Here is a 23,942-nt window from a genome sequence, read left to right as displayed (position 1 = left end):
CCTTTACTGGAAAAGCACATAATTATCCTGCTATTTTTTTAAACCATGAGTTGGATACCAGGAATTTTCTCAATATACAAGCAGTCAAAACAAAATTTAAAATGCACAGAGCGAATCTGGATGCCTTTACTCTTTTGAACTACCGACAGATTAATGGCCATACGCTCCTGACACAGTATGCTGTTCACAGACTGCTCACCAAACCAATAAAATGTCTCACCTTGTCTGTGTCATGTACTACACCTGTCTTCAGGCCAGGAGGGGGTCACCATGCTTTAAAGCTTCAATATATAGAGTGGACCAGCAAACTGCAGTGACAGGGATGTCTACTCCTAATGCAGAATTTCTGCTTAAGTCTCTGCTTACCCCTTTCTGTGATGGCCTGTGGATTTCTCTTGTCCTACCTCTTTAGCCCACCATCCACCCGTACTTAGTTCTCGCCTCCTCCTCGCTGGCTGGCCAATTTGTCATGGAGAGATTTTTCTTTTCCAAATTAGATTCAGGACAAGTGAAGAGCACAGCGCAACAAATATTTAAAAAAAATCAAGAATAAACTTTATTACAAAGCATCCATTCTTTATAACAAGGAGCAGTTTAGTCTCGAGAGGGAAAAGCTAACATAATTGTGTGTTTTAATTTTAAATACTCCAAAGGTTTTGCAAAAGGGGAACCTTCTCGCTATATCTGATTGGCTTGCTAGAATTCTTTCCTGATCACTGTTCCTCCCCATTGGCTGCCAGCTGGTCAGCTGGATGATGTAGCTACAGCAGACAGGACTTGCAAATCTGGTCAGACTGACCTCAGTAATGTCTACGCTTTCCTCCCTTGTCAGCATTATTGCTCTTAGATGTGTACTGTGAGTTTAGTATGAGCTGGATCTATTAGTAAGTTTCACTCTTTCTTGGACTATATTTACTTCATTTCTCCCTGATAATGATGGGCACTGCTCAGCCCACTCCTGGTGCCCAAGGCTGCTTGTACTCACACACATACATAAATCAGTTCAGCTCTCAAATAACATTATGAAACATGGAAATAGATTGTTATATTGCATAAGTATGTAATATAAAAGTAGAAAAATGTTTATTATTATTATTATTCCACAAACTACACATTGGTTTTGACAGTCCTCACAGTTTATTTGCTTGCATCCAGAGTTGGAAGAGGCTTAAAGTGACACTAATGTGAGCTGCAGATAAAAACAATATGGAGCAATATAACAACGAGCTGTGAAACCATGACTCAGAGCTACAACCTCTGACCCTTTTAACACCAATTGAGTCTATACTTTCTTGTAGCCCAAATTAGAATATTGCATGGATTGGTGAACAGAAGGCAAGTAGAAGACAATATGGACCCATCTGGTCAATGCCCGCTCGAAACACCTCCTCGAAGCATGCACTACACTACAAAAAATAAAGGTGCCAACTAGAACTAAAAAGTGTTCTATGGAACATTGCCATAGTAGAACCAACTGGTTCCTTGATGAATCTTTCAAAGAATGGTTCTTTAAAGAACTATTTTTGGTTTGTGCCACATGGAACTATTTTTGGTTCAAGAATAATGTTCTTAAAAGAACTCTACATTTTTCAGAGCTACTTAAAAAAAAAAAAAGGTTTCTTTTTAGAATGTCTGCTCAAAAGGTTCATGGATCCCTGACTGGTTCCTCCAAAGGAATCTAAGAAATAATAGAGATGCTAGATAAATCTAGGAGATTTTTAGAGTAGGCCTATGTCAATATTTGCTCTTGCCACATTTTATGCATATTAAGTGGAGGGTGTAGTTGTGTAATCTAACAGCAATGACACGTCAATGTGAAAAATCATTGTAAAAGTTCAAGAACCATCCACATAATGCAAAGGCTCTTTACCAGTTAAGGGTTCTTCCAAGAAGCATACACTCAAGCAAAGAATCCTTTAAGAACCTTTTTTTTTAAGAGTGTATGGTGGGATGGCATGAACACTCACCATCCTGCAGGTGGGTAGATGAATATGGTGTGGGAATGTGATGCCCTGCCATGTACAAGATGGTGCAGCTAACAATAGGACAGGGTCATAAATGGACAATATTCACATTTGGCATCTTGCCTATCAGTGTCCCAAAGTTGAATTTCCTGATGACACTATGGGATCCTGCAGCAAATATGAGTGTGTCTGTGCGTGTATGCATGTGCGTTAGTCATTGACTCACAACTCGTAAGATATCAGATGCACTATGGTTTCTAGTGGCATAAAACTAAAGGTGGATAATCAAATCCACCTCCATGCCTCTTACAATGAGAGAGATTAATATCTGATCAAGTATGATGCGGTGTGTGTGTGTGTAGAGAGAGAGAGAGAGAGAGAGAGAGAAGGAGAGAGAGAGAGATTTTGCAGAATTAAATAGGAGAATAGCAATAAAAAAACAGAAAGTGTTTGTGCATGTGTGTTTATCAACCATATCCAACAGCATACAGTTATACAATGCTGTAAGAATCTAATCTCCATTGCTTACTTCACTGGAGTTTTGGTTTCCCTGCTTTGAATTCTGCAGTGGTCAAATATGTATAACATACCAAATATTTAAAACATTTAAAGTAAGGAAAGCAACAAAAATGATCACACAATCAATATGTAATAACATATTAATATTAATAAACACATTTATCGCATGTAAAATTGCATTTTTTTTTTTAATTTTACATTGCACAATCACACAAAAGCTTTTCACAAGATGTCCACCACAACCGAACATGCTGTCAAGGGAAGTGTATCATCACCTTGAGAAATAAAGATAAAGAGGAGTTTGATTGTTATCTGGTTCAGCATCTGTCTAACCTCTTTTCTTTCAGAAGCCCCCCCTCGAGTCTCTCTCTCCCTCTCTCTCTCCTTTAGGGTTGTCTTTAAGACCATAAATCAATAAGCCAGTAAAGGAATTTCTTCACAGTAAAACATTAAATAATTACCAATGAAGTAATAGTAGTAATAGTTATGATAAGATGACACTTAATGCTAAAAGGGAAATTAGACTGTTCCAGCAGTAAAGACAAAACATGCCGAGACATACAAGATAAACACAGAGTAACAATAGATAGGTAAACACAATAAAAACAGAATAAAAATTGATTACTGAGAAATACGGCACAATATAAATTTATCTACATTTATGGCATTTAGCTGACGCCTTTTCCAAAGTGTCTTACAGTTATGACTGAATACAACTTGAGCAATTGAAGGTTAAGGGCCTTGCTCAGGGGCCCAATAGTGGTGGGGTTAGAACCGGAAAAGTACCTTAACCACTGAGCTACCACTGCCCTACATATGTTTCTGAGTGTGTGTGGAGAACACAGAGTTTAAAAAAAAACAGGATGTTTTATGCGTTTCAGAAAGATGTTCTTCATCAGCTGTGCAAGCAAAGTGCTTCTGAATTAGTAGGTAGGAGGAACAGGTTTATATGTGAAAAAGTAGATGTTAAAATCATAACACTCATTCCATGGGGTTCTAAAATTTCAGGAGTATGGATCAGTTCTTTTTCTTTGAGTTTCCTAATTTCATTGCTGCCATAGCAACAACTGGCAATGTAAACACCTACTTTTTCAGCAAATCCTACGTGAAGTAAATGAGCCTTTACTAAATTTAATAAACTCCTCCTTGAACACTGGCTGTGTTCCTAAATCATTCAAATTAGTAGTAATCAGACCACTTATCAAAAAATCTAACCTCGACCCATGTCAGCTGTCAAACTACAGGCCGATCTCAAACCATCCATTTATTTCCAAGATCCTAGAAAAAGATGTAGCTCAGCAGTTAAGCTCATGCCTGAATCAGAACCAGATATGAAGTCATTCAGTCAGTGTTTAGGCCTAATCATAGTACAAAGACAGCACTAATTTAAGTAGTTAATGACCTGTTGTTGGCTTCTGACCAGGGTTAAGTCTCTTTGCTTATACTGCTTGGTCTGAGTGCAGCATTTGAAACTATAGATCACAAAATTTTACTAGATAGAGTCGAAAATGTTGGGATTAGGGGAATAGCCCTTTCCTGGTTTAAATCTTATCATGCTTGTCACTACTAGTTTGTTAACATATATGGAGACTTCTCAGCATACAAGGTTAGCTACGGTGTCCCACAAGGATCTATTCTAGGACCTTTGCTTTTTTCTTTATATATGCTACCTCTACGTGACATTATACATAAACACCCTCGTACCTGGACATTCATAAACACCCTCATACCTGGACATACATAAACACCCTCGTACTTGGACATACATAAACACCCTCGTACCTGGACATTCATAAATACCCTCGTACCTGGACATACATAAACACCCTCATACCTGGACATTCATAAACACCCTCATACCTGGACATACATAAACACCCTCGTACCTAGACATACATAAACACCCTCGTACCTGGACATGCCTAATAATATAGTGTCTCTTTCTGCCAAGGTACACGTACCCCTGATGTCCTGATATTACTAAGCCTCACCCTGTCTCAGCTGCCATGGCTACTCCCACCAAAACCTGATGTCCCCTGCTGTAGCCCACCACACCTCCACCCCAGCCAACTACTTTTCCATTGCCCTTGATGGACGTTCCCTTGTGGGATGGGTTTCGGACACATGCACAGGACAAGACTAGGACAAGACTAGGACTTCTGGAAAATTGGACTAGACATTAACTGCTTATTTTTTCATTTTATTTTTTTCTTATAAAATTGTTACTGTTGTAGTGACCATTGTCGGCCAGAGGAGGATCTGCCCCCCTTTGAGTCTTGGTTCATCTCTAGGTTTCTTTCTCATGTTCTAGGGAGTTTTTGCTTGCTACTGTCAACCTTGGCTTGCTCACTGGGGCCTTGGACTTGGACATTTGTAAAGCTGCTGTGTGATATCTGTTGTAAAAAGTGTTATATAAATAAATTAGATTTGATTTGATTTGACTCTGTCTGAAATGTCCTGTTTCTCTGGAAACGCTCTTCACAAGGATTTTTGAATCTCTCTCTCTCTCTCTCTCTCTCTCTCTCTCTCTCTCTCTCTCTCTCTCTCTCTCACTGCCTGCCTGCCTACCTCATTATCAATGAAAGATCAGAATAAGAGAGTTATACCGGCTCAGACGTCACCCAGGTAAACAATGTTGGGGGACGAGGGCAATCTGATTTACTAGTAGCTCAGTGTTCCAATATCCACAAGCGGCAACTGCTGTCACAACTTGAGACTGCTGAAGTACAACACATCTGCTACAGCAAGAGGGAGCCAGGACGACAAGTTGAAGGGGAGATATCATTATCATCCCCACACCCTGAACTTGGGAACCAAGACCCAATGAGTCCATGCCCCAAACTCAATAGTAGAGCTGCTGACCTGAGACCTTGGGTTGTAACCTCCAAACTGGGAGAAAGTGTCACGGTTAGTCCCTCCCAGCTTCCGTGTTCCATGATTTCCCTCTCTTATGTGTTTTGCTTCCATTCCTTGGTTTCGATTTCTCCACCCCTCGTTTGGTTTTCCACACCCGTCATTACTTACACCTGTTCCTCGTTTCTAGTCTTGTTAAGTTCATGTATTTAAACCCTGTCTTGTTCCCTGTGTCTTGGCTGTATAGTTTGTTTGAATGTTTGAATTTCTGACTATCTGAAAGCCTGTATCTTCCTGTATGTAAGTTTGTACTCCGTCCCTTTGTGTCTTTGTGTCTTTGTCTAGTCTTTGTGTTTGTTAGCCTCCGAGTTCTTCCTAGCACCTGTTATAGTCTGCTTCCCCTGATTGCCTTCGTGTGTGTTTGTTTATCATGTATCCCCGTACTCTACGTATTGGCTCAATGACCCTGGACTACCCTAACGACCATGACTTTGGATTTGCCCCTAATAAATCTCGCACTTCTCCGCACTTGCATCCACCTTCTTACCGCTCATCATTACAGAGTGGCGCCATTACATACCAGAAACAATATCTGAGATCTCTGTCCAGAAGAGTGCAGAACTGGGAACAGCTAAGATAGTATGCAGGACCTCTGGTAGAGGACCCGAGCTTGAAGGAAATTATACTGATTTTTATTCTTATTCATTCGGTCCCTGTCTGCCTTGTTAATCTGTTTGCCTTGTTATTTTGTTTATCCAGTTCTTGTGTTTTGTGCTAAACTCATGTCTGTATTCCCTGTCTGGGTTCCCTTGTTTTGTTCCTAGTCCTGTTATGTTTTCTGGTTGCATCTTTGTGTGTGGGTGTTCTGGCTTTTTGACTCAAAAATGTACTATGGTTTCTGATTATGGAGCATGACCAGTGCTGAATAGGCAATAATGAAGTGGAGTGCAGATGATACATAGATGCAGAATATAATTATTGTTATTAATAATAATCATCAATAATAATCATCACTGTCATCATAAAACAAAGTAGCATGTGATTTCCCCATCAGTGTGCTCTTGATACAATGCTTTACTATAATTGAACGGAAACTTTAACATGAACTATTTATATAATTTTTATGGAGGAAAACTCAAATACTCAAAAACTCAAATATTCACTACCTACCTACTACCTACCGTACAGCATGCCAACTACAGTGAGTGGGAATAAAGAAAATCTTTGTAGCTAACAAAGTCTGAAACCCAGGTGTTACAGGTGGCAAACACAGGCCCCAACAACCAGACCAAAGAGCCATCTGGCCAAATGATGGCCTCTAGCAGATAGATAGATAGATAGATAGATAGATAGATAGATAGATAGATAGATAGATAGATAGATAGATAGATAGATAGATAGATAGATAGATAGATAGATAGATAGATAGATAGATAGATAGATAGATAGATAGATAGATAGATAGATAGATAGATAGATACCCTTTTATATTGTATTATTATATTACATTTCTTCTGAGAACTAAAGCCTAAGACTCTCCCCTGAGTTTTCAGGAAGACAAGCTTTCCTTGTTTACTTGTAAAGGAGGGAACATGCATTATCTTGCACTCGAAACTCATGGAATGCATCACTTTCATTTTACAATCTGTGTAACATTGAAGCCCAGTGACAGAAAGGGCAAGAGAAGAGACAGAGGGCAGACCCGTAGAATTAGAACTAAGACGTGGTGGTGGAAATTTGATGAAGAGAGTAGATATTCTAGTGGATTTAGTAGTCTGACGAATAACATCATGTCAGTGTGTCATGTCTATATCCTAATATGATTTCTGGCGTTGGGGTTGCTTTTTCTGCAGTTGAATATTTCTGAAATAGTCTCCAAAACATTACAACTAAGTAACTGTGACATACTGTCAGTATATGTGTCAGTTCCTGACTGATGTTGAAATGCTACTAATTAATGTAGTAGACAAAATAGCTTGTTGTTTTATGTGTAGTTTTAAGCAAAAATAAATAAATAATAATCAAAATAATGTTAAAACTAGGACATATACTGCAAAATAGAAGAATTTATATTTCAGAAATGTATTCCTTGGAAAAGAGCACTCAGTCCTGGTAGGTGCAGGTGATTGCTTTTGTGGTAATAGGTGCGCTTAAGTGACGCCTGAAGGACATTTACAGTGTCTTCCTGAGTATATACACAAATGACTTCCTTCCTCACTGGTGCATTGTTCCTACTGAAAGTACAGGGACCATACTGACCATACTGGCTGGCAAGAGTGGTCTTTTCTGAGTTCAACCTGCCTTTACCTGTGTAATGATGGTCGGTTAGCATGGCCCTCCCTGGGGTTTTTTTTCTGCCTAAGCATTGTTACTATTAATAATAATTAATAATTACTAATAATAACTTTCAATAACCGCCATTGATATGACCTTTTTTCTGTCGATTTACAATCAGCTTCTTAGACCTGTAAGGCAGCGAATCATTTTTAAGCCATTAATCTCTGGGTTTGGATGAGTCCGGTAACAAATACAATTCCTCTTATCATAGGGTTCCTTGTTGTGCCGCATTATTTGGGTGCTAATGAGGTCTATTTACCTTAAATGATAGATGTTATGTAGCATAATAATACTTTAATAATAATTGCAAAGTATGCTGCAGTTTAAAAACACCTTTCCCCCCCTTTTTGTTCTTTTATGTTCTTTCCGCGACGTGGTCAAAGCGCAACACATCCTGTCCTTGAACCCATTTTATGACTGTTCTCCTGTGGAATCCCAACACTGACTCCAGAGAAATGATGGAGATGGTTGTGAGAAACAAAACACTCCCTTCCTATTGCTCAGAACTGCTAATCATCTGCCAGGGTTAACATTCCCTGGCAAATAGTTATTCATTTGTTTCCACACATAGTCACAGCTTTAACATAAAAAAAAACAAACAAACCCCCTAAAAGCTCTCATGGATCACAATGAGCTGCCTTATCTACTCCAGACATGCAAAGACATACAGCCATTTCTCCTTTAAGACATCACTTCTTTTTGTTCTTCTAAATCACCCTGAAGTAGGTTTTTTCGGTGGGGGGGGGGGAGTCTCTTACCCGATAATGTAGCCCAGCACACCCAGTTGGATGAGCCTGCAGGCAATGCCCACCCTGCGATTCCTCACCAGCACCTGCCGAGGGGTCTCGTACTCGAACAGGAAGCTGGACACAGCTTCCACGATGTAGCTCTTCATTTTGGGGGGCACTGAGTAGAGAGCAGTTCGATCCTGGGAGGCGCTGGTGCCCTCACGCCCGTCCTGTCAGAGACCCTCCCCTCACTTCCCTGACAGACAGAGACAGAGACACTGTGACTTAGAGCGGAGACGCTGCTGAAACATTGAGCTCTCTGGCTTCCTTCCCCCCTCCCTCCCTCTCTCTCTCTCTCTCTCTCTCTCTCTCTCTCTCTCCCTCTCTCCCTCCCTCTCCCTCTCTCCCTCCCTCTCTCTCTCTCCCTCTCTCCCTCCAACTCTCTCTTTCTCTCTCACTCTTTCCCTTTCTCTTTCCTTCACTTCCTCTCTCTCTCTCTCTCTCCCTCTCCCTCTCTCCCTCCCTCTCTCTCTCTCCCTCTCTCCCTCCAACTCTCTCTTTCTCTCTCACTCTTTCCCTTTCTCTTTCCTTCACTTCCTCTCTCTCTCTCTCTCCCTCTCCCTCTCTCCCTCCCTCTCTCTCTCTCCCTCTCTCCCTCCAACTCTCTCTTTCTCTCTCACTCTTTCCCTTTCTCTTTCCTTCACTTCCTCTCTCTCTCTCTCTCTCTCTTTCTCTCTCTTTCCCTCTTTCCTTCACTTTCTCTCTCTCTCTCTCTTTCCCTCTTTCCTTCACTTTCTCTCTCTCTCTCTTTCTCTCTCTCTCTCTCTCTCTCTCTCTCTCACATTGTTTCTTGGCATACACTTCCCCCTTTCTCATGTAGACAGTTTCCCCTCCTTCTGCCTGTTCTAACACACCTTCATGTTTAAAATCAAATATTCTAACTATATACAGTCCTAATAAATGGAATGCATTCTTTTATAATGATTAGGAGCCATATAACCATAATGCATCTGTGTTAGTTTTAAACACATCTCTCTTACTTTCTCTCTCTTTGCCGCTTATCAGTACGTTTCATACCCTCATACGCTTCTTACTCATCATTGCCTTCCTTAACAGCTGCTATAGATAGTGGCCAATGAACACACATAACACAGTGTCTTCATATCAAGTCTGATAGTATATTGCTATTACTACCACATGAGTGCTTAATAAAAGTGACCATTTTGGCAACATCTCTGCCTTTACAACATTTCCAGTTAGTTCAAATCGTTATGATCACATCTCTTAAAAATGCTTCCGCTGCATTTATTTTTACACATTCGTCTTTAACACCATTTTCTTTTATTTCACTCAGTCCAAACACTTTGTGTTATCACCTGTAAAATGAACACACTCCCCAATTTGAGTTTGAATGCAATATCCCTTATAAATACTGTCCTCTAGCCTTAATTATAGAGATTGCTGTCATTTAATTGAGTGTGTAAAAAATGAACAGGTAATGAAGGTAATGAAACAATCACATTTAACTATTGCAGCAGGGTTGTAACATTGAATGGACTTCTTACACACATAAACTACCTGATATTGAGTGATATTATATTGCCAACTAGTAGTAAAAGACTAGTTTAGGACTATTTTATTATGTAAGAGCATGCTGGGTCAGAATAAGGAACATTGTGAATTTTATGCTAAATATGCCAAAACTTGCTATAAATACTGTGTCACACTGGGAGTCTGAGATGCTTTTAGGTTCAGTATACTTCAGTTTCCACTGAATTCCCTCTTATGTCTCTTTCCTTGAACGTGTCAGAGAAAAACAAGAATTAAGTGGAACTGAAGGTCTTCTACCAGTAGAGGGAGCCAAGGACACATGATTGCACAAGCGCTTCATCAATGACAAAAAACCTTTTTCACTTAATTGTACTTGGACAAAACTTGAAAATGTAAGTAGTTTTTTTTTCAGTAAAAAAATAACTATAAAAGGCTACAGTATATACTTTGCTTCAAAAATCATTGCAATTTAAATTGTAATTGTAATTGAATTTAAATTTTTGAAACACTTTTTAATCTATTTCCTTTTTACTTCTAAAAATACTTCTAAACCAATGTCGTTTGCTTTTCTGCTTTTACAGTGTAAATCTTTGGTTATTCAGCGTTTCCTTCCATTCTCTTTTTAACCTTCTTTCACTAGATAGTGCTCATCACTAACTAACAAATGCTTATTAAACGAACCGTGGCACCTATAAATTGCTTATAAAAACTTCGTTTTTTCGCTTTATACTTTTTAACATATCTAATATATTAGTTATCATATTAAAAGGTATACCGAAGAACTATTTCATCGCATTTAATATTATAAATATGAATACAAAGTATTTACTTCGCTGTTGCCGTTTCTCTATTCGTTTAAATCTTTGCACTAAGACAGTTCATTAAATGAGATTTTTTTTAGACCCCGCCTCTATATTTTGTAATTGGTGTAGCAGAACGTCTGTCTTCCAAAACCTTTGTCATGTGTTTTGTGATTGGTTTGTGGAGTGTTGGTAGTAAGCCGAGGCTGAGAACTGTCAGCAGAGTGAAACCGCTTTGAGCGCAGCGCTCGGTGGAGACGTTCGTCCGGAATCCGAGCTTTCCAACAAAGGAATTACTTCAGAACGTCTCACATGGGAACTCTAGGAAGAAAATGACTTGTGTGCGTTCCAGAATGTTAGTGCACCCAGTTTTTGAGTTACTCTTGTTCTTATGCACAACTGGTTTGTCTCGTGCCCTCCGCGTGCACGATAAAAATGAATCTCCTGTCGCAAGGCACCCGCGTGCTGTTTTGGATAACCAGCTGGAGTTATTCAGTGCCACAACCATTCCAAACCACTTACCAGAGGAGCCCGGGGACTCCAGGTTACTTTTCACCCCTGCTCCAATTATCACAACAGCGGACAGTAGGACTACTAGTAAAACCAGCCAACTGCTGTCTTCTTTGGTGACAACTACAGTCGCTCCCTTACCCAAAACAATGGATCCAGCAGTTAAGCTTAGGGACGCAGGCGTAACTACAACACTCGCCACCGGAATACACAATTTAACAAACACCTCTTTAACATCACCGCCGAGTTACTCGAAAAACTCAACCACACTGGCTACCGCGGATTCTGTCAACAATTCTTGGACGGTGATAGGCTTCCCCTCGCCTAACCTCACCACCGAGAAAGGTAATTTTCCAATCGAAAAATTAAAGGTAGCTTCACGGTGAGGTAGGCTATTTTACCACTGAGTAAGTCTTTAAAATGTTTAGCCTTACAATAAAATATGTTTTAAATACCACAGATTCATTTCAATTCACGTAAAGGCGCTAGTCGTCTTCTTTTTTTTTTTAAATGCCAGGGTATGTCCTTGGAAGCTTCTGCACTTTCCAGGCTGCACAATGAAATGGGCACAGGGTAGTCATCTACACTTGTGCCCTAGAACAGTTTTCTTGTGTGGAGCACCTTGTATCTTCTGACCTGTTTTATGTCAAATTCCTTCCTTGTTATTCCCTCAGAATGTCACTTTTTAGTTCTGTCAGTCACCTCTTAAATTGGTTTTCAGTGTAATAACATGTCATATCAACAGAAATCAAAGTTCTTTGTTGGCATGGAAATGAACAATGCCTAAGGCAAAAGGTCATCCTAAACTCAGAAGCTACATCACCACTGCTGTTGTGAGACACACCTTTGTCTTCTCTGATGGTGACGGTGACAAATATGTGAGTGAAGGAGCTCTAAACACAAAAGCATAACTGAGAACATAATCAACCAAACAGAATTGGTTCCTTATTACAATGGTTTCATAGTACCGATTCCTTGAACTGGGTGCAGCAGTTAAAGAGCTGTAGGGTTTGAGCAAATGACTTGGAAACAACCTTCCTTAATAGCCTTACTGTAATTAATTCATCACTGTCAAAGGTAGAGACAGTGGTTATTACTCTTAAGGTGTCTCCTCGTCCTTCCTCCGCAGGGTGCTTGCATGTCAAAGGGTCATCTGAGGTAAACAAACAATATGATGTAAGTTCACTTTCTCAAGAAAAGGGGGAAACGGGAAAGTGTCCACATCCGTCTGTTTCTACATGAGCACTCTGAACTCCTGAGCATTTGATGGATTTGGTGGATAAAGTCATAGTTCATAGCCAAGCCATGTCAGACTAAACGTGGCCTCAGTAAATCGGAGATAATGCAGTTGGGAACGGCCAGTGTCAGCTACTACACATGGCTGGAACGTTGGTCTGCTCCTCTCCGTGGTTGCCTTACGGAACCACAAGGTCTGATGATAAAGGTCTCTTCTTAAAAGCCCTGTTCCACAATGCCATATGCAGTTTAGAAAAGCCCCCAAGTACAATGGCCACCACATGAGGGCTTGGGGATGTATGAGGTCATGGTACGCAAAACGTTTTTCCCCCTTTTCCATACAAGACGCAGACTGACAGATTCTTCTCCACTCGATAGTTTATCATGGTACGAGACCATCAACAAAAACCAAGAATGTCAGTTTCATACCTCTGACTCAGCAGAGCTGAATGAGAAATGCCAGTCAGCACATTTAAAGGTTTTAAGTGCATTTTAAATGTAGTCTCCGCTCAGTAATTAAACTCTCAAGGACAACCCAAACATAAGAGTCATTTTTAAAATTATTATTAGATGACCTTTCTATATGTGACGTAAGTGGATGCTGTTTGCTCTAGATAGGTTACAGACATTACAGACAATGACCTACATGGCCTATCGTTAGGCTAGGGACGCACTGACCCGACTACCGGCTGTCGGATGGCATCAGGCTGTTGGATGGTGTCGGTGACCCAGTGCCGCTCGTACTCAGTGGGGTTTGTTCCACACCGTTGGCACTAGTTGGCCCTCAACAGCTCTGCTTTGGTCGATTTTTAGATTTTGAATCGGCATCAGTGGTTGGCCATGAGGGAATTTTCTGGTTGGTTGTTCAGTCTAAATTTGGCTTCAAAGAGATAATGTAGACATAAAAAAAAAAAAAAAAAAAAAACTTATGCAGTTTGTCACATTCATCTACTAACAGCAGTCTGCTAGTCGGACATTATACACTTTTGCTACACGAAAAGTAATTTTGTTCTGCTAACTATCTAGAGAGTCTTGATGTTACCGTATGCAAATTTATGGAAGTAAGGATTTCAAGAAGAGGCGGGAGTCACTCAAAACTCAGTGTACTTCTTATAAGAAGCCTGCGCCTCTGGGAAGCAGTGGATTCCTTTTGGGTTATTTTCATTTGCGCAGGCGCAGAATGGTCTTGTATGTCATTCATCAGCTGTAGTCTGTTTGAAGGGTTTGAGTGTAAATACACACGGGCAACAGGAGACGACAGTGAGCTGATGAAAACCGATCACCAGTTGCTTGCAGTTAGCGTTAGTTCTCCACTGTCAGTTTGGTGAGAACCTCGTGTAACATATTCCCCCATGTACCAGTGCTGTTGGCCAAAATTCTGTTATTTTAACACTGGCTTGACTGAAGTTTTCGGATCCTAAGGAAATGTTCCCTCCTTCTTGCCAATGATTATAGGGCTGTTAGTCAACTTTTGTCATGCAAACGCCTGCACATACTTTAGTGTTTTCTGTGCACACTTCAAAGTGAATTAAAAGTGTATTGTATACTTCTGGCATACCTGACCTAGTAGCAATATTTCAGACAATCACCAGACCTTTGGCGTTACGGTGCAAGTGTATTTTATACTTTGCAGTGCAGCCTTTCAGACGGAGAGAGCCAGAACAAAGCACCACTTCCAAAACTCTTTCATCTTCACAGTACATAATGCTACTGTAGGCCAGCACACTTTAGACAAAGAGACATAAAGAACATTTTCCATCTGACTGCTTCTCATTCGCTGTAACCCCCCGCTACAGCGCTGGAAACACTATGTTTCTTTGTGTCCTCTCACAGCACTGTCTTCGTTGGTCACTGCTTTTTTTGTTTTTGTTTGTTTGTTTGGGTTTTGTTTTGTTTTTTGTCAGCCAATGCGGCAGGGCCACGGTGGTAATTGTCGCTTTCTAGGGTCTCGCCGCTGTTGCGTGGCCTTTGGCCCTTGGCCCATTCTCCCATCCCGCTCCGTTCTGCCTGGAAGGTGGTGATAAAAGGGAGGGACTGCGTAAATGGAGATGAAAGGGGAAGCCACGCAGGTTCTTAATGGGTGTTTCTCTTGAACTGGAAAGGCCCTGTACCAGGGACGTCCTGTTCGGTTTTGCAGATCACTTCAGGATGTAGGTTGTTGCTCAGTGGTTTCTCAGGCCGGGTCAGTTGCAGGGTTGTTTGTTACACTCAGCGTCCTCGGCTGGGGTGCGGCCGGCGTCTCACGCTGGCTCCTGCCCTCTCTTGTTTTGACAGCGGATGATGGGAGAAAATTGTATTCTGCCAATTAGGCTGCGGCACGGTGGCTATGGGCTGGTCTCTAGCCAAGAGTAAGGAGTCAGCAGTAAGAAAGACTGCTAATCCAGCAGGCAGGTGATCTCGCTCTCTCCCTCTCTCTCTCTCTCTCTCTCCCCCTTTCTTTTAAAACCATTTTAAAAAGTATTCTATGGGCCATTTTCCTACGCCATGTTAAAACTAAGCCTAAACCAAAATGAAGTTCCGATGGTAATTCACCATTGACACAGCAATACATTTGAAGACTAGGCCTAATCAATGTCTGGAAAACTAACCCTGTATATAGGTAACTTTTCTTATTGATTTCTGATTCTATGAGTGACTTCACTAGTTGGAATCTTTAAACTCAAGTACAAACAATAAGGATAAACCATTTCTGAGCGGAAAACAAAGCCCTTCTGTAAATTGCTCCAGATAAGAGCATCTGCCAAAAGCCATAAATGTAAAATGTAAAACCCTCTCTCTCTCTCTCTCTCTCTCTCTCTCTTTCTCTCTTTGTCTGTTGGTTTTAGAGAGAGAGACAGTCGGCTTTGTCCAAAGCAATTTTTGGTGAAATGAAGTAAAAGAAAACCTCATTTGTTACATCAGCTTTTGCCTGTTGTACTGTTGTATCATAAATGTTCTGTTCATGGTGATAATTTAGTCTTATTGTGCATGTACTGTTCTATTGTTTCTGACAAATTGCCAATTATACTGCATGCCTTACGATACAACACTCTACACACTGGAATCCCTATAGTTTTGAATTAACTTCAGCTAAGACATGACAGCTGACAGCTATAATTTTAGAGAGCTTAATGATTGGTTCTGGAATTACATCACTGTGTAATTTTACTGTATATAGCAGTTGTAACAAACACATCAGCCTACAGAATCACTGGGTTTGATTTGAAGTTAATTTTATTATTGTATATTTCATTTTTCACTGAGATTTACATATACAATATATAATAGATATCATTATTGTAAACGAGACTGAAAACATAGTAATGAAGTTCGAATATGTTACCATTTATAAGAAATAAGCTTGCTTGCACTAAATGTGGCCTGTGTCCTAAATGTAATGCATGTAGTTTGCTCTGGGGCTGAGAAGAAGGGCAGAAGACAGCACCTCATTAATTCCAAGCAGTGCAGGAGCTGTGGGGCCAGACAGCATTGCTCTGTTTAAGCTCCTGTCTTCTCTGCTTCAACAGCTTGGGGGATATGGCTTGTAACAGAGCTGAGATTGCTTCCATACCTCTGGACCCACCTCTGGAAAGGGTGTGCAGAGAACAAATGGAGACTCCACCCACCCTTAATACACAGCGCAACTTAACCCTCAGTCGTATCTGCTGCTTGTGGTGAAGTGTCTGACAGCAGGTTCTGATGATGTGTTACTTGTGTTCATTCGTGGGGCTCAGTGCAGTATTTCTGAACAAAATTGTTTTTGCCTCATCTTTCCCATCAAAAGAAATACTATCTTCCACCGTATCATCCAGGAATAAATCAATGCTATGTTGGATAATTTTGGTTTTAAGTCAAAATGATATTCATCAGGATCAGGAATCATGTATGACTGCAACCATGAAAAGATTTACTGGGCAACATTTATTTACTGTACTTCCAATTGTTCTACAGTTCAAACAACTCAAACAAATGATCAAAGCTTCTAAATTATACAGGTGATGTTGCCGCTTTGAACGTGCTGCAGTCTCTCTGTGTGGCTCAGGCTCTCGTAAGCAGATTCGTTTGTAGAGGCATAACCTAGTTTCTTTCTCTCACATTTAATCTGGGCTGTTGTGCTTGCTGTGGGAGTTTTGATGGGTGCAACGTTACATCCACGTACTAACACTGAAAGAGCCTTAGGCCCAAAAGGGAAAAAAAATAGAATAAATACATTGCTTTTCTAGATTTAGCTTGCCCTCTTTGTGGGTGTGGATGTGGGTGTGTGTGGGTAAGGGTGTAAAGGTGTGAGGTTGTGGGTGTGTGTTTGTGGGTGCATACATATGCACGTAGCTCTCACTGCTTAAAGAGCCTTTATGAAGTCAAGACCTGCTTGATTCGAGTGGTTCTTACGGTGCTGCTCGTTGGCTAATTGAACTCCAAATTGGATATTGACCCAGTCAGTGCTCCATTCATCTGACCTGTCTGAGGGTATGGCAGATACTCCAACACTCTCTATACCACCAGAATTCTGCTTTTTGTGCAGAACGCAGCAGAACGTTCCGAGGAGATGCCTGCAAGGCAAACCCAGCCTGTTGAGTGCTCCCTCCTGGATAGCATTCCAATGTCTGAAGAGCAGAAACAGTCTCCTCACTGCTCTCGGAACCCCTGTGCTTTTAACCAAGCTCTAGGATGGGAACCCGAAGTGTGTGCAGGAATTATCCAGAACCTGCTCGTCCCTCACCTCACAGTAGAGAGGAGAAAGTGATCTCCTCCAAAACCAAGGTGCAAAAATAAACTCCAAAGTATAATAATGGCTCTGACTGCGCGCGTAGGCTTCTGTTTCGGCAAGAGCCGTTCTTTTTAGCGCGTCGTTTTTTTTTTTCTTTTCTTTTTTTTGAGCCAGAGGTCAGTCCAACGGCACTACATTCCTTTTAAAACTACTGCTGTATAGTAAGTATATGAGCCCACACCACACTGGTCCTGCCTGTTTCTGTGATTATGTGCTTGGTGACTAAAAACTCCCATTCAGACTTCAGTTAGTCAGGTGACTTCCTCACCCTACCTCACAACCGACCAACCAAGAAACCAGCATTTCAGGATGCTTTTTAGGGGATGTTTGTGTCTCCCCTGCCGCTAGCACACGTTCTGCAGAAATCGTGCGTGGATGGCAAGCCGGTTGATGCGGTCAACTTGATCACATGTCTGCATCCATGTTACGAGGTCAGTCTCTGGCAGGGCAGAGAGGTCCAAATGGCTTGGAACACAGTGCCCAATGCAAAATGTACAAAAAATTCCAAATGAACATTTCACACCCAACACAATTGCCACATGGTGTTTCACAAGCTCTCCCAACTCTGGCTCTCTTCACCTTGAAGGCCGCAGGAAATTATGTGCAAATAATTACTGCACCTAGCGTCATTCCACCCGTCTGGACCACTGACGGCCTTCTCATCAATCAGAATGCATCCTGAACTCCGTTCATGACGTTTTGACGTGGCACAGGGCACTCCCGCAGCGTGGCAGGTGACAGGCGCGACACTAAAAGACTGTCTGGCAGCCGACATCTCCCTGTGGCTTATTTGTGGCTGTCACCTTTCTGGTGCTCTAAAGTACCCTTCAGGTCTCTGGAATGCCCGACTAGTATAACTCCTCTGTAATGTAGCTCTTGCCCAGCTGCGTGACCTCATCAGAGGAGCGCATGGCTCTACAGAGCATTTCTGAACTGGGTTCATTTACAGGATGGCCATAAACTGCGATCCTTCAGGGAGAGACTGATTAAAAATCTGTGTCATGTTCTTTTAAGGAGGCCCCCATTGCAGATCTCGCGCTGAAAGATGATCCACCGTTGTTTAGAGGCTCGGGTGTCTTAATTTCCTCCAGTGCTGTGACGGATGGGTAACATATACTCACAGAGGGACCTGCTTCCAGGTGAACGACAGATGTCATCTCCCGAACAAGCCCTCGGAGGTTGTCCCCTCTCACCTTTTGCCATAACATGGAAATGTACTGGCCACATGAAGTGGGAAAAGCAAATCCTGGCCTGTTCATCGGCTGTATTTTCAGTGCTGTTGTGAATCTGACCGGTTATTCCTGTAGTCTATGAATACACCCAAGATTACAATATTAAAACATTTCGAAAAGGCAGAAGAAAAAAAACGCCTTGATTCTGCACTCTACACGTGGCCCACGGTTCACGTTCACTGACTGCACATTCCGAGAATCACATTCTGAGGGACAGCCCTTCTGGAAAGGAGGTGGGACAGAGGTGAATAAAGGGAGGGAATGACTTTGTTAAAGTAATAACTGAGCAGGAGGGTTTTCTGGTGTGTGTGCTGCAGCTCTTCCATGTAATCTTATCTTTAGCAAGGTCACCTCAGATTCGCAGGCAAGATTGGCCCCTCACTCTGTGCTTCTGCTAAATATATCACTGTGCTCCATTTCTCCCTTTCGCAGTTAGAGAGGTGTGTGTGTGTGTGTGTGTGTGTCCTTGCGTGCATCTGTGTGTGCACGTGCACAAATCTACATGTTCGCAAATTCCTCCAGTGACTGGTTACTGTAAAACGGTGCCGCACACAATACCTGAACATCGCGGACTCAGATTTGATGTATGTGCCGGGCGCTCTTTGAGGCCTTGGTTTGCCACAGCTAGCCGTGCCGCAGACGGCGAGTGGGTGCTTGCTGAGTGGGTTTTTTTGTTTGTTTGTGTTTTTTTGCGAGCGTTGCCGTGTCTGAACCAGGCATCAGAAACCCTCCCTGTCCTCGCCTCTTCCCAGCCAATCCAAACTGCTCGCTTTACGAGGCTTCCAAAGCCCTTCCCAGCTCCGTTGCCAATCTGTCAGCATCTCCATCCCTCCTCCCAGTTCGTTCTGGCCTCCCTCCCTGCCGCTCGCTCCCCAGCCTGTGTCGAGGAGAGCCTTATCTCAGCACGTGTCACTCTCCTCTGGGAGAAACCACCTGCTCCATCTGTGGGGTGGGAAGCCAGTTAGTGCCCCCCCAGCGCTCAATGGTACGCAGCCGGTAGGCCACACAGGCACGGAGCAGCTGAGAACAGGACTGTGGAGGAGAATAGCGGCGAGCCACTGGTACAGCCGCACGCCGGCAAACCTGGTAGCTTAATTAGGTCCCTTTGTTTCTGCTAAGAGCTTCAGTGGGGAAGAGGAGATATGCTGACTCCTGAAATGCCGCTAAGCATAATGCTTCTTAAATTACCGCGGTACAGCCACTCTGTAATCCTCTCTTAACATTTAGGAAATATGCAGTCTGACGGAAAACACATTACTAGTAAACTGGGTTGCTGTTGCAGTATCCTGATGGAGGTTTGACACATTTGTTACAGTTGTTACACTGAATGCAAGCTAGGCTAGGCTAGAATAGCTTAAGTTGGCCATAAGGTAATCATTCGTCTGCTGCTACAGAGTCTCAGGAGTCTTGGGTGTGTGTGTGTGTGTGTGTGTGTGTGTGTGTGTGTGTGTGTGGGGTGGGGGGGGGGGGTCTCCAAGGCATAGATAAATTGCCATCTGCACCATCCAGGTGAGACCCATGCGGCAAGGCTTTGTTGCTGCCGCTTTTAGTCCAGATGGAGAGAAGTCACCAGCGTGGACAAATGAGAGAGCCGTGAGTCCAGGCGGCCAATCCTGGCCTGCCACTGACTTCCCAGCCAACGCTTGCCATGCGGGCTGCGAGTGACAAGCAGGCTCCCATTACTTCCTCTCTGAATTCCACTCTCCCCTCACCATGCGGCAGACGACCTCCTGTCTGTGAAGTATCCTTCTCCTCGAACGCACAGTCATCAGCGCGTGATGGCAGTTTTTTTTCTCTTTCCTTGAAACCCCAGTAGTGCAACGTCCTGCCGCTTGGTATAAAACGTCTCCCCTCTAGCTTCTGCTGGGAGTCAAATACAGTCACGTTGCGGCATGCTATCTCTGAGCCAAAGGAGTGGACTGTTCCTTCCAAGGTCACTGTTTTGATTGGTTTTCTTTTTCTTATCTTTTTGGGTGTGTGTGTGTGTGTGTGTGTGTGTGTGTGTGTGTGTGTGTCTGTGTGTGTGTGTGTGTTTGTTTGTTATTATTGTTGTTGCTGGAATTTATGGGCCAGATACCATGCTCCTGGTGGGCTCCTGTTTGTGCAACGCTGTGTTCATTAATGCGCAGGGCCTGGTAGCATGGCGGTCAGTGATTTGCCCCAGGTTCTTACAGCAGGCTCTGTTGTGACATTCCTACAACCTTCCATTTTTCTTGTGGTTTGCTCCTTTATCTTAAAAAGCTTAGTCTTTGTCATTTTTGTGCTGTTGCTCAACCAGAAAAGATGATCTTCTGTATGCCATTTGATATCTCTCTCTCTCTCTCTCTCTCTCTCTCTCTCAGCGCCTCGATGCAACTGCAGCGTGGAAGGCACGGTGGACCCGAACAGCTGCGACCCTCTCACCGGCCACTGCACCTGCCTGCCAGGCTACGCGGGCCCCCAGTGCCGGGACTGTGAGGATGGCTACTTCACCAATGGCACCAGCGGCTGCGTGCCATGCACCTGCGACTCGTATGGCTCCGTGGGTCCGTCCTGCAACAGGTTTGTCTCTCCCGGGGCAGCAGTGTGTCTGCCTCTTTTCCATTTGTTGTTTGAGTTGTTTGGGGGTTTTTTCGCCCAATTCTTGTCATCTGCATCGTGGGAGGAGTCATGCATGACAGAACATGACCAGGCCGGGCGGGTTCTGTGAATCTCATGCAACTTTCAAGATTGTATCAGATGGGGTGAAGCTCACCCTCCCAACCACCCACCAAACCCCTGAGTGTGTGTCCGGCTTAAGCATGGATGGGGGAACCTTGCGTCGTCCTTCACTTTGACGTATGGCCTGTACGGGTCACAGGCGCGGGACTAGATCAGAGCAGTGGCAGATTTTGCCAGTGTATCGCTGTGAGGCCCATGAGACCTCGTGAGACCCTGTTCTGAGACGTTTGTGCCCTGCTGTGCTGGTTCCGCCCCCGCCCTGTATCAGAATTCATGTCACCCTCATTGTGTCAATCTTACGTGCAGAGTGCATGAGTGGACCTGTTTTGTTCCTGTGTATCTGGAATCTGTCAAGTTCGTCTGGGGACACAGAGTTCCCAGTTAGGTGCTGTACTCCTGTTTTGTGACAATGCTAATCCATAAATTCTCCTTAGGGCTGTGTGTGTGCGATTGTGTGTGTGTGTGTGTGTGTGTGTGTGTGTGTGTGTGTGTGTGTGTGTGTGTGTGCGAGTGTGTGTGTGCGTGCGTGCGAGTGTACGTGTGTACGCGTGTGTGTGCGTGAGTGCATATGTTTATGTCCATGCATGCTTCAGATAATGCTAAGCAGGTGTATTGCTGTGTCAGGTATTTGTGGCTGTCAGGAGATCGCTATCGGAAGTTTCACACAGTATTCTTATACCACGATGTGAGCCACTGCAGTTTGTGACAGTTTGTGCACACCCTCTGAAGATATCAGTAGAAGATGCGCCAACCCTGTGTGTTGTGAAGGTCACTTGCTGTGGGGCCTCTATTAAGGAAACATCTTGGAGACCCAGAACATGTAGCCACGTTCCTCAGTTTAACAGACTGCTGGTCAGAGTTACCTTATTTCAGATGGTCAACACCCACAGTGGTAGTTACAGTAAACTAGTAAATAGTGGCATTGTTTGTCTCTTCATTATGTAGCTTGAGTGGAAAACTGTGGAACGTCTTCTTTGCTTCTGTAAATCCATGCCCGCCTAAACAAGTGTAGCTAGAGCATCAGGAACTGCTCCTCATTAACCAACTGGAACTCTGGACAAGTTTCAGGGCCATAAGTGAGTCATAAGTAAAAAAGCAATCTTTTTTTTTTTTTTTATGTTAATATGGAACATCATGCCCTGTCGTCCCTGGTGAGATACTCGGATACTTCATGAGTACTTTATGTTGTCTCTAGCTGTGCCTCCAAGATCAGCACGTCTTCAACCTTTGAACTCACGTGCTGTGGGCATTAATCATTCTGTGCATTTATGCACGTGTGCGTGCAACTGAAGAATCTGCTATATTACTGCGGCAGTTTGGTCCAGTGGGAGCAAATTGGAATTACAGAGATTTAAATCAGTAGCATGACAGGGAAGAGGCATGTTGGGTACTAACAGGGGCGACCGGTGTAAATGGACTCATGGGGCTACACCCGCCCTATCTTCTGAATAATCGGTCATGTTTTTGTCCACATCGAAGCAGGTAATTTTGGACTTCCATGGCCCTAACAACAGTAGCACCCCCTAAAGGTCATTAAAAAAAATGCAAATTGGCTAATGGTACATTAATATTCCAGTGAAGCGAGGTGATTCTCACTCCGCCTCATTCATTTCTGTGGAGACAGGCTTCGGCTGTGCGGGGAGGATTACGGCGAGCCCATTGCAAACCAAGCGAAGACGTTGTTGAAAAATGTCAACTTTATGTCAAAGGAGAAGTGAGCTGCCCTGGACTGCTGCCAGTCAGCACCACGTGGGGCATCTTGTCATGTCACTGCTGAAATCAGTGTTGTGACAAGATGGAGGAGAGGACTGTCATTGCTGTGTTGCGTTTCATTGTACCTTTCGACACGACTTTGCTGGAAAACAGAGGTGTTTAAAAAAAATCGTAGGTGTTCCTAGACAGATTAGCTTGCTTGCGTAGTGATGTCTCCCCTTTGCTGCAGCGTTGATGTACCAGAGGATGGGCTGATTTGATCTAGACCCAGTCTAGATTCGCACATCCTCTCTGCCAAGTGTGTTTTGACATATCACAAATTCCCACTTGATTAGATGGGGGGGGGGGGTTTCCCCAATGTCTAGCTCCACCTTCCCACTGTACGCGTTAAGTAATATTGAAGCATATAGGCCTCGTGATGGTGATTAAATTATTGTTTCACTGTGATCTTTATCAGTAAGGTAAACTGACATTTTTCTCAGTTTTGTTGACTGGCCACAGACCTGAAATGTCCCTCACATAAATCACAGTTATAGAACATTTTGCACAGAAATCCCTTTGTAGGGTTATATAATTGTAGTCTGTTTCTTTTAAATGATTAATTTGTGTCTACTGCCGTACCCTCTCTCTTTGGCCTAAATGTTGTCCATTGTGCTGCGTATCTTTTTTTGTGCTGACCAAAAATACCGTCACATTACAGCATGTGGTTATTTGCAGCAAGCCAACTTTACGCGTCTGTTTCCTTGTGAGTTTGCACATCTGTTTCCATGTGAGTGTGCGTTTCACAGTTATAACCGAGCAGGGCACAAATGTAATTCTGTTGTGTGGATTACGATTACTGACTGGTGTCAATCACACAAATGTGATTCTACTGGGAGAGTTATTGACTGGTGCTTTATTTTTATGAGCCCTCCCATCCAGTATTATCAGAAGCTGCCAGTGGGTACTGATGGAGGTGAGGTAGAATTGTGTCTGTGTAATACAGTGCATGTCGCATTTGTGCAAACTCTGGCTTTCGAGAAGCCTGAGGTGAGTGGTAATCAGAGCCCTGC

The 23,942-nt window shown here is 43.0% G+C and overlaps 2 protein-coding genes across 3 annotated transcripts in view; one reads left to right on the top strand and one right to left on the bottom strand.

The window, feature by feature from the left end:
* The window catches only part of p2rx1 (purinergic receptor P2X, ligand-gated ion channel, 1), a 32,972-nt gene extending 24,339 nt beyond the window's left edge, over positions 1-8,633 (bottom strand). For both annotated transcript variants that reach the window (XM_035527147.1, XM_035527146.1), the window contains exon 1: positions 8,432-8,633. In XM_035527147.1, coding sequence (XP_035383040.1) covers positions 8,432-8,568 — 137 coding nt within the window. In that variant the 5' untranslated portion in view covers positions 8,569-8,633. The remainder of the gene's footprint in view (positions 1-8,431) is intronic.
* A 2,347-nt stretch (positions 8,634-10,980) lies between these two features.
* The window catches only part of si:dkey-220k22.1 (multiple epidermal growth factor-like domains protein 9), a 49,472-nt gene continuing 36,510 nt past the window's right edge, over positions 10,981-23,942 (top strand). The window contains exons 1-2 of the mRNA XM_035527369.1: positions 10,981-11,607; positions 20,820-21,018. Of these exons, the coding sequence (XP_035383262.1) occupies positions 11,085-11,607; positions 20,820-21,018 (722 nt within the window). The 5' untranslated portion in view covers positions 10,981-11,084. The remainder of the gene's footprint in view (positions 11,608-20,819; positions 21,019-23,942) is intronic.

Source organism: Electrophorus electricus, chromosome 6 (genome assembly GCF_013358815.1).
Source record: "Electrophorus electricus isolate fEleEle1 chromosome 6, fEleEle1.pri, whole genome shotgun sequence".
Taxonomy (NCBI): domain Eukaryota; kingdom Metazoa; phylum Chordata; class Actinopteri; order Gymnotiformes; family Gymnotidae; genus Electrophorus; species Electrophorus electricus.
This window is presented reverse-complemented; position numbering and strand designations above follow the sequence as displayed.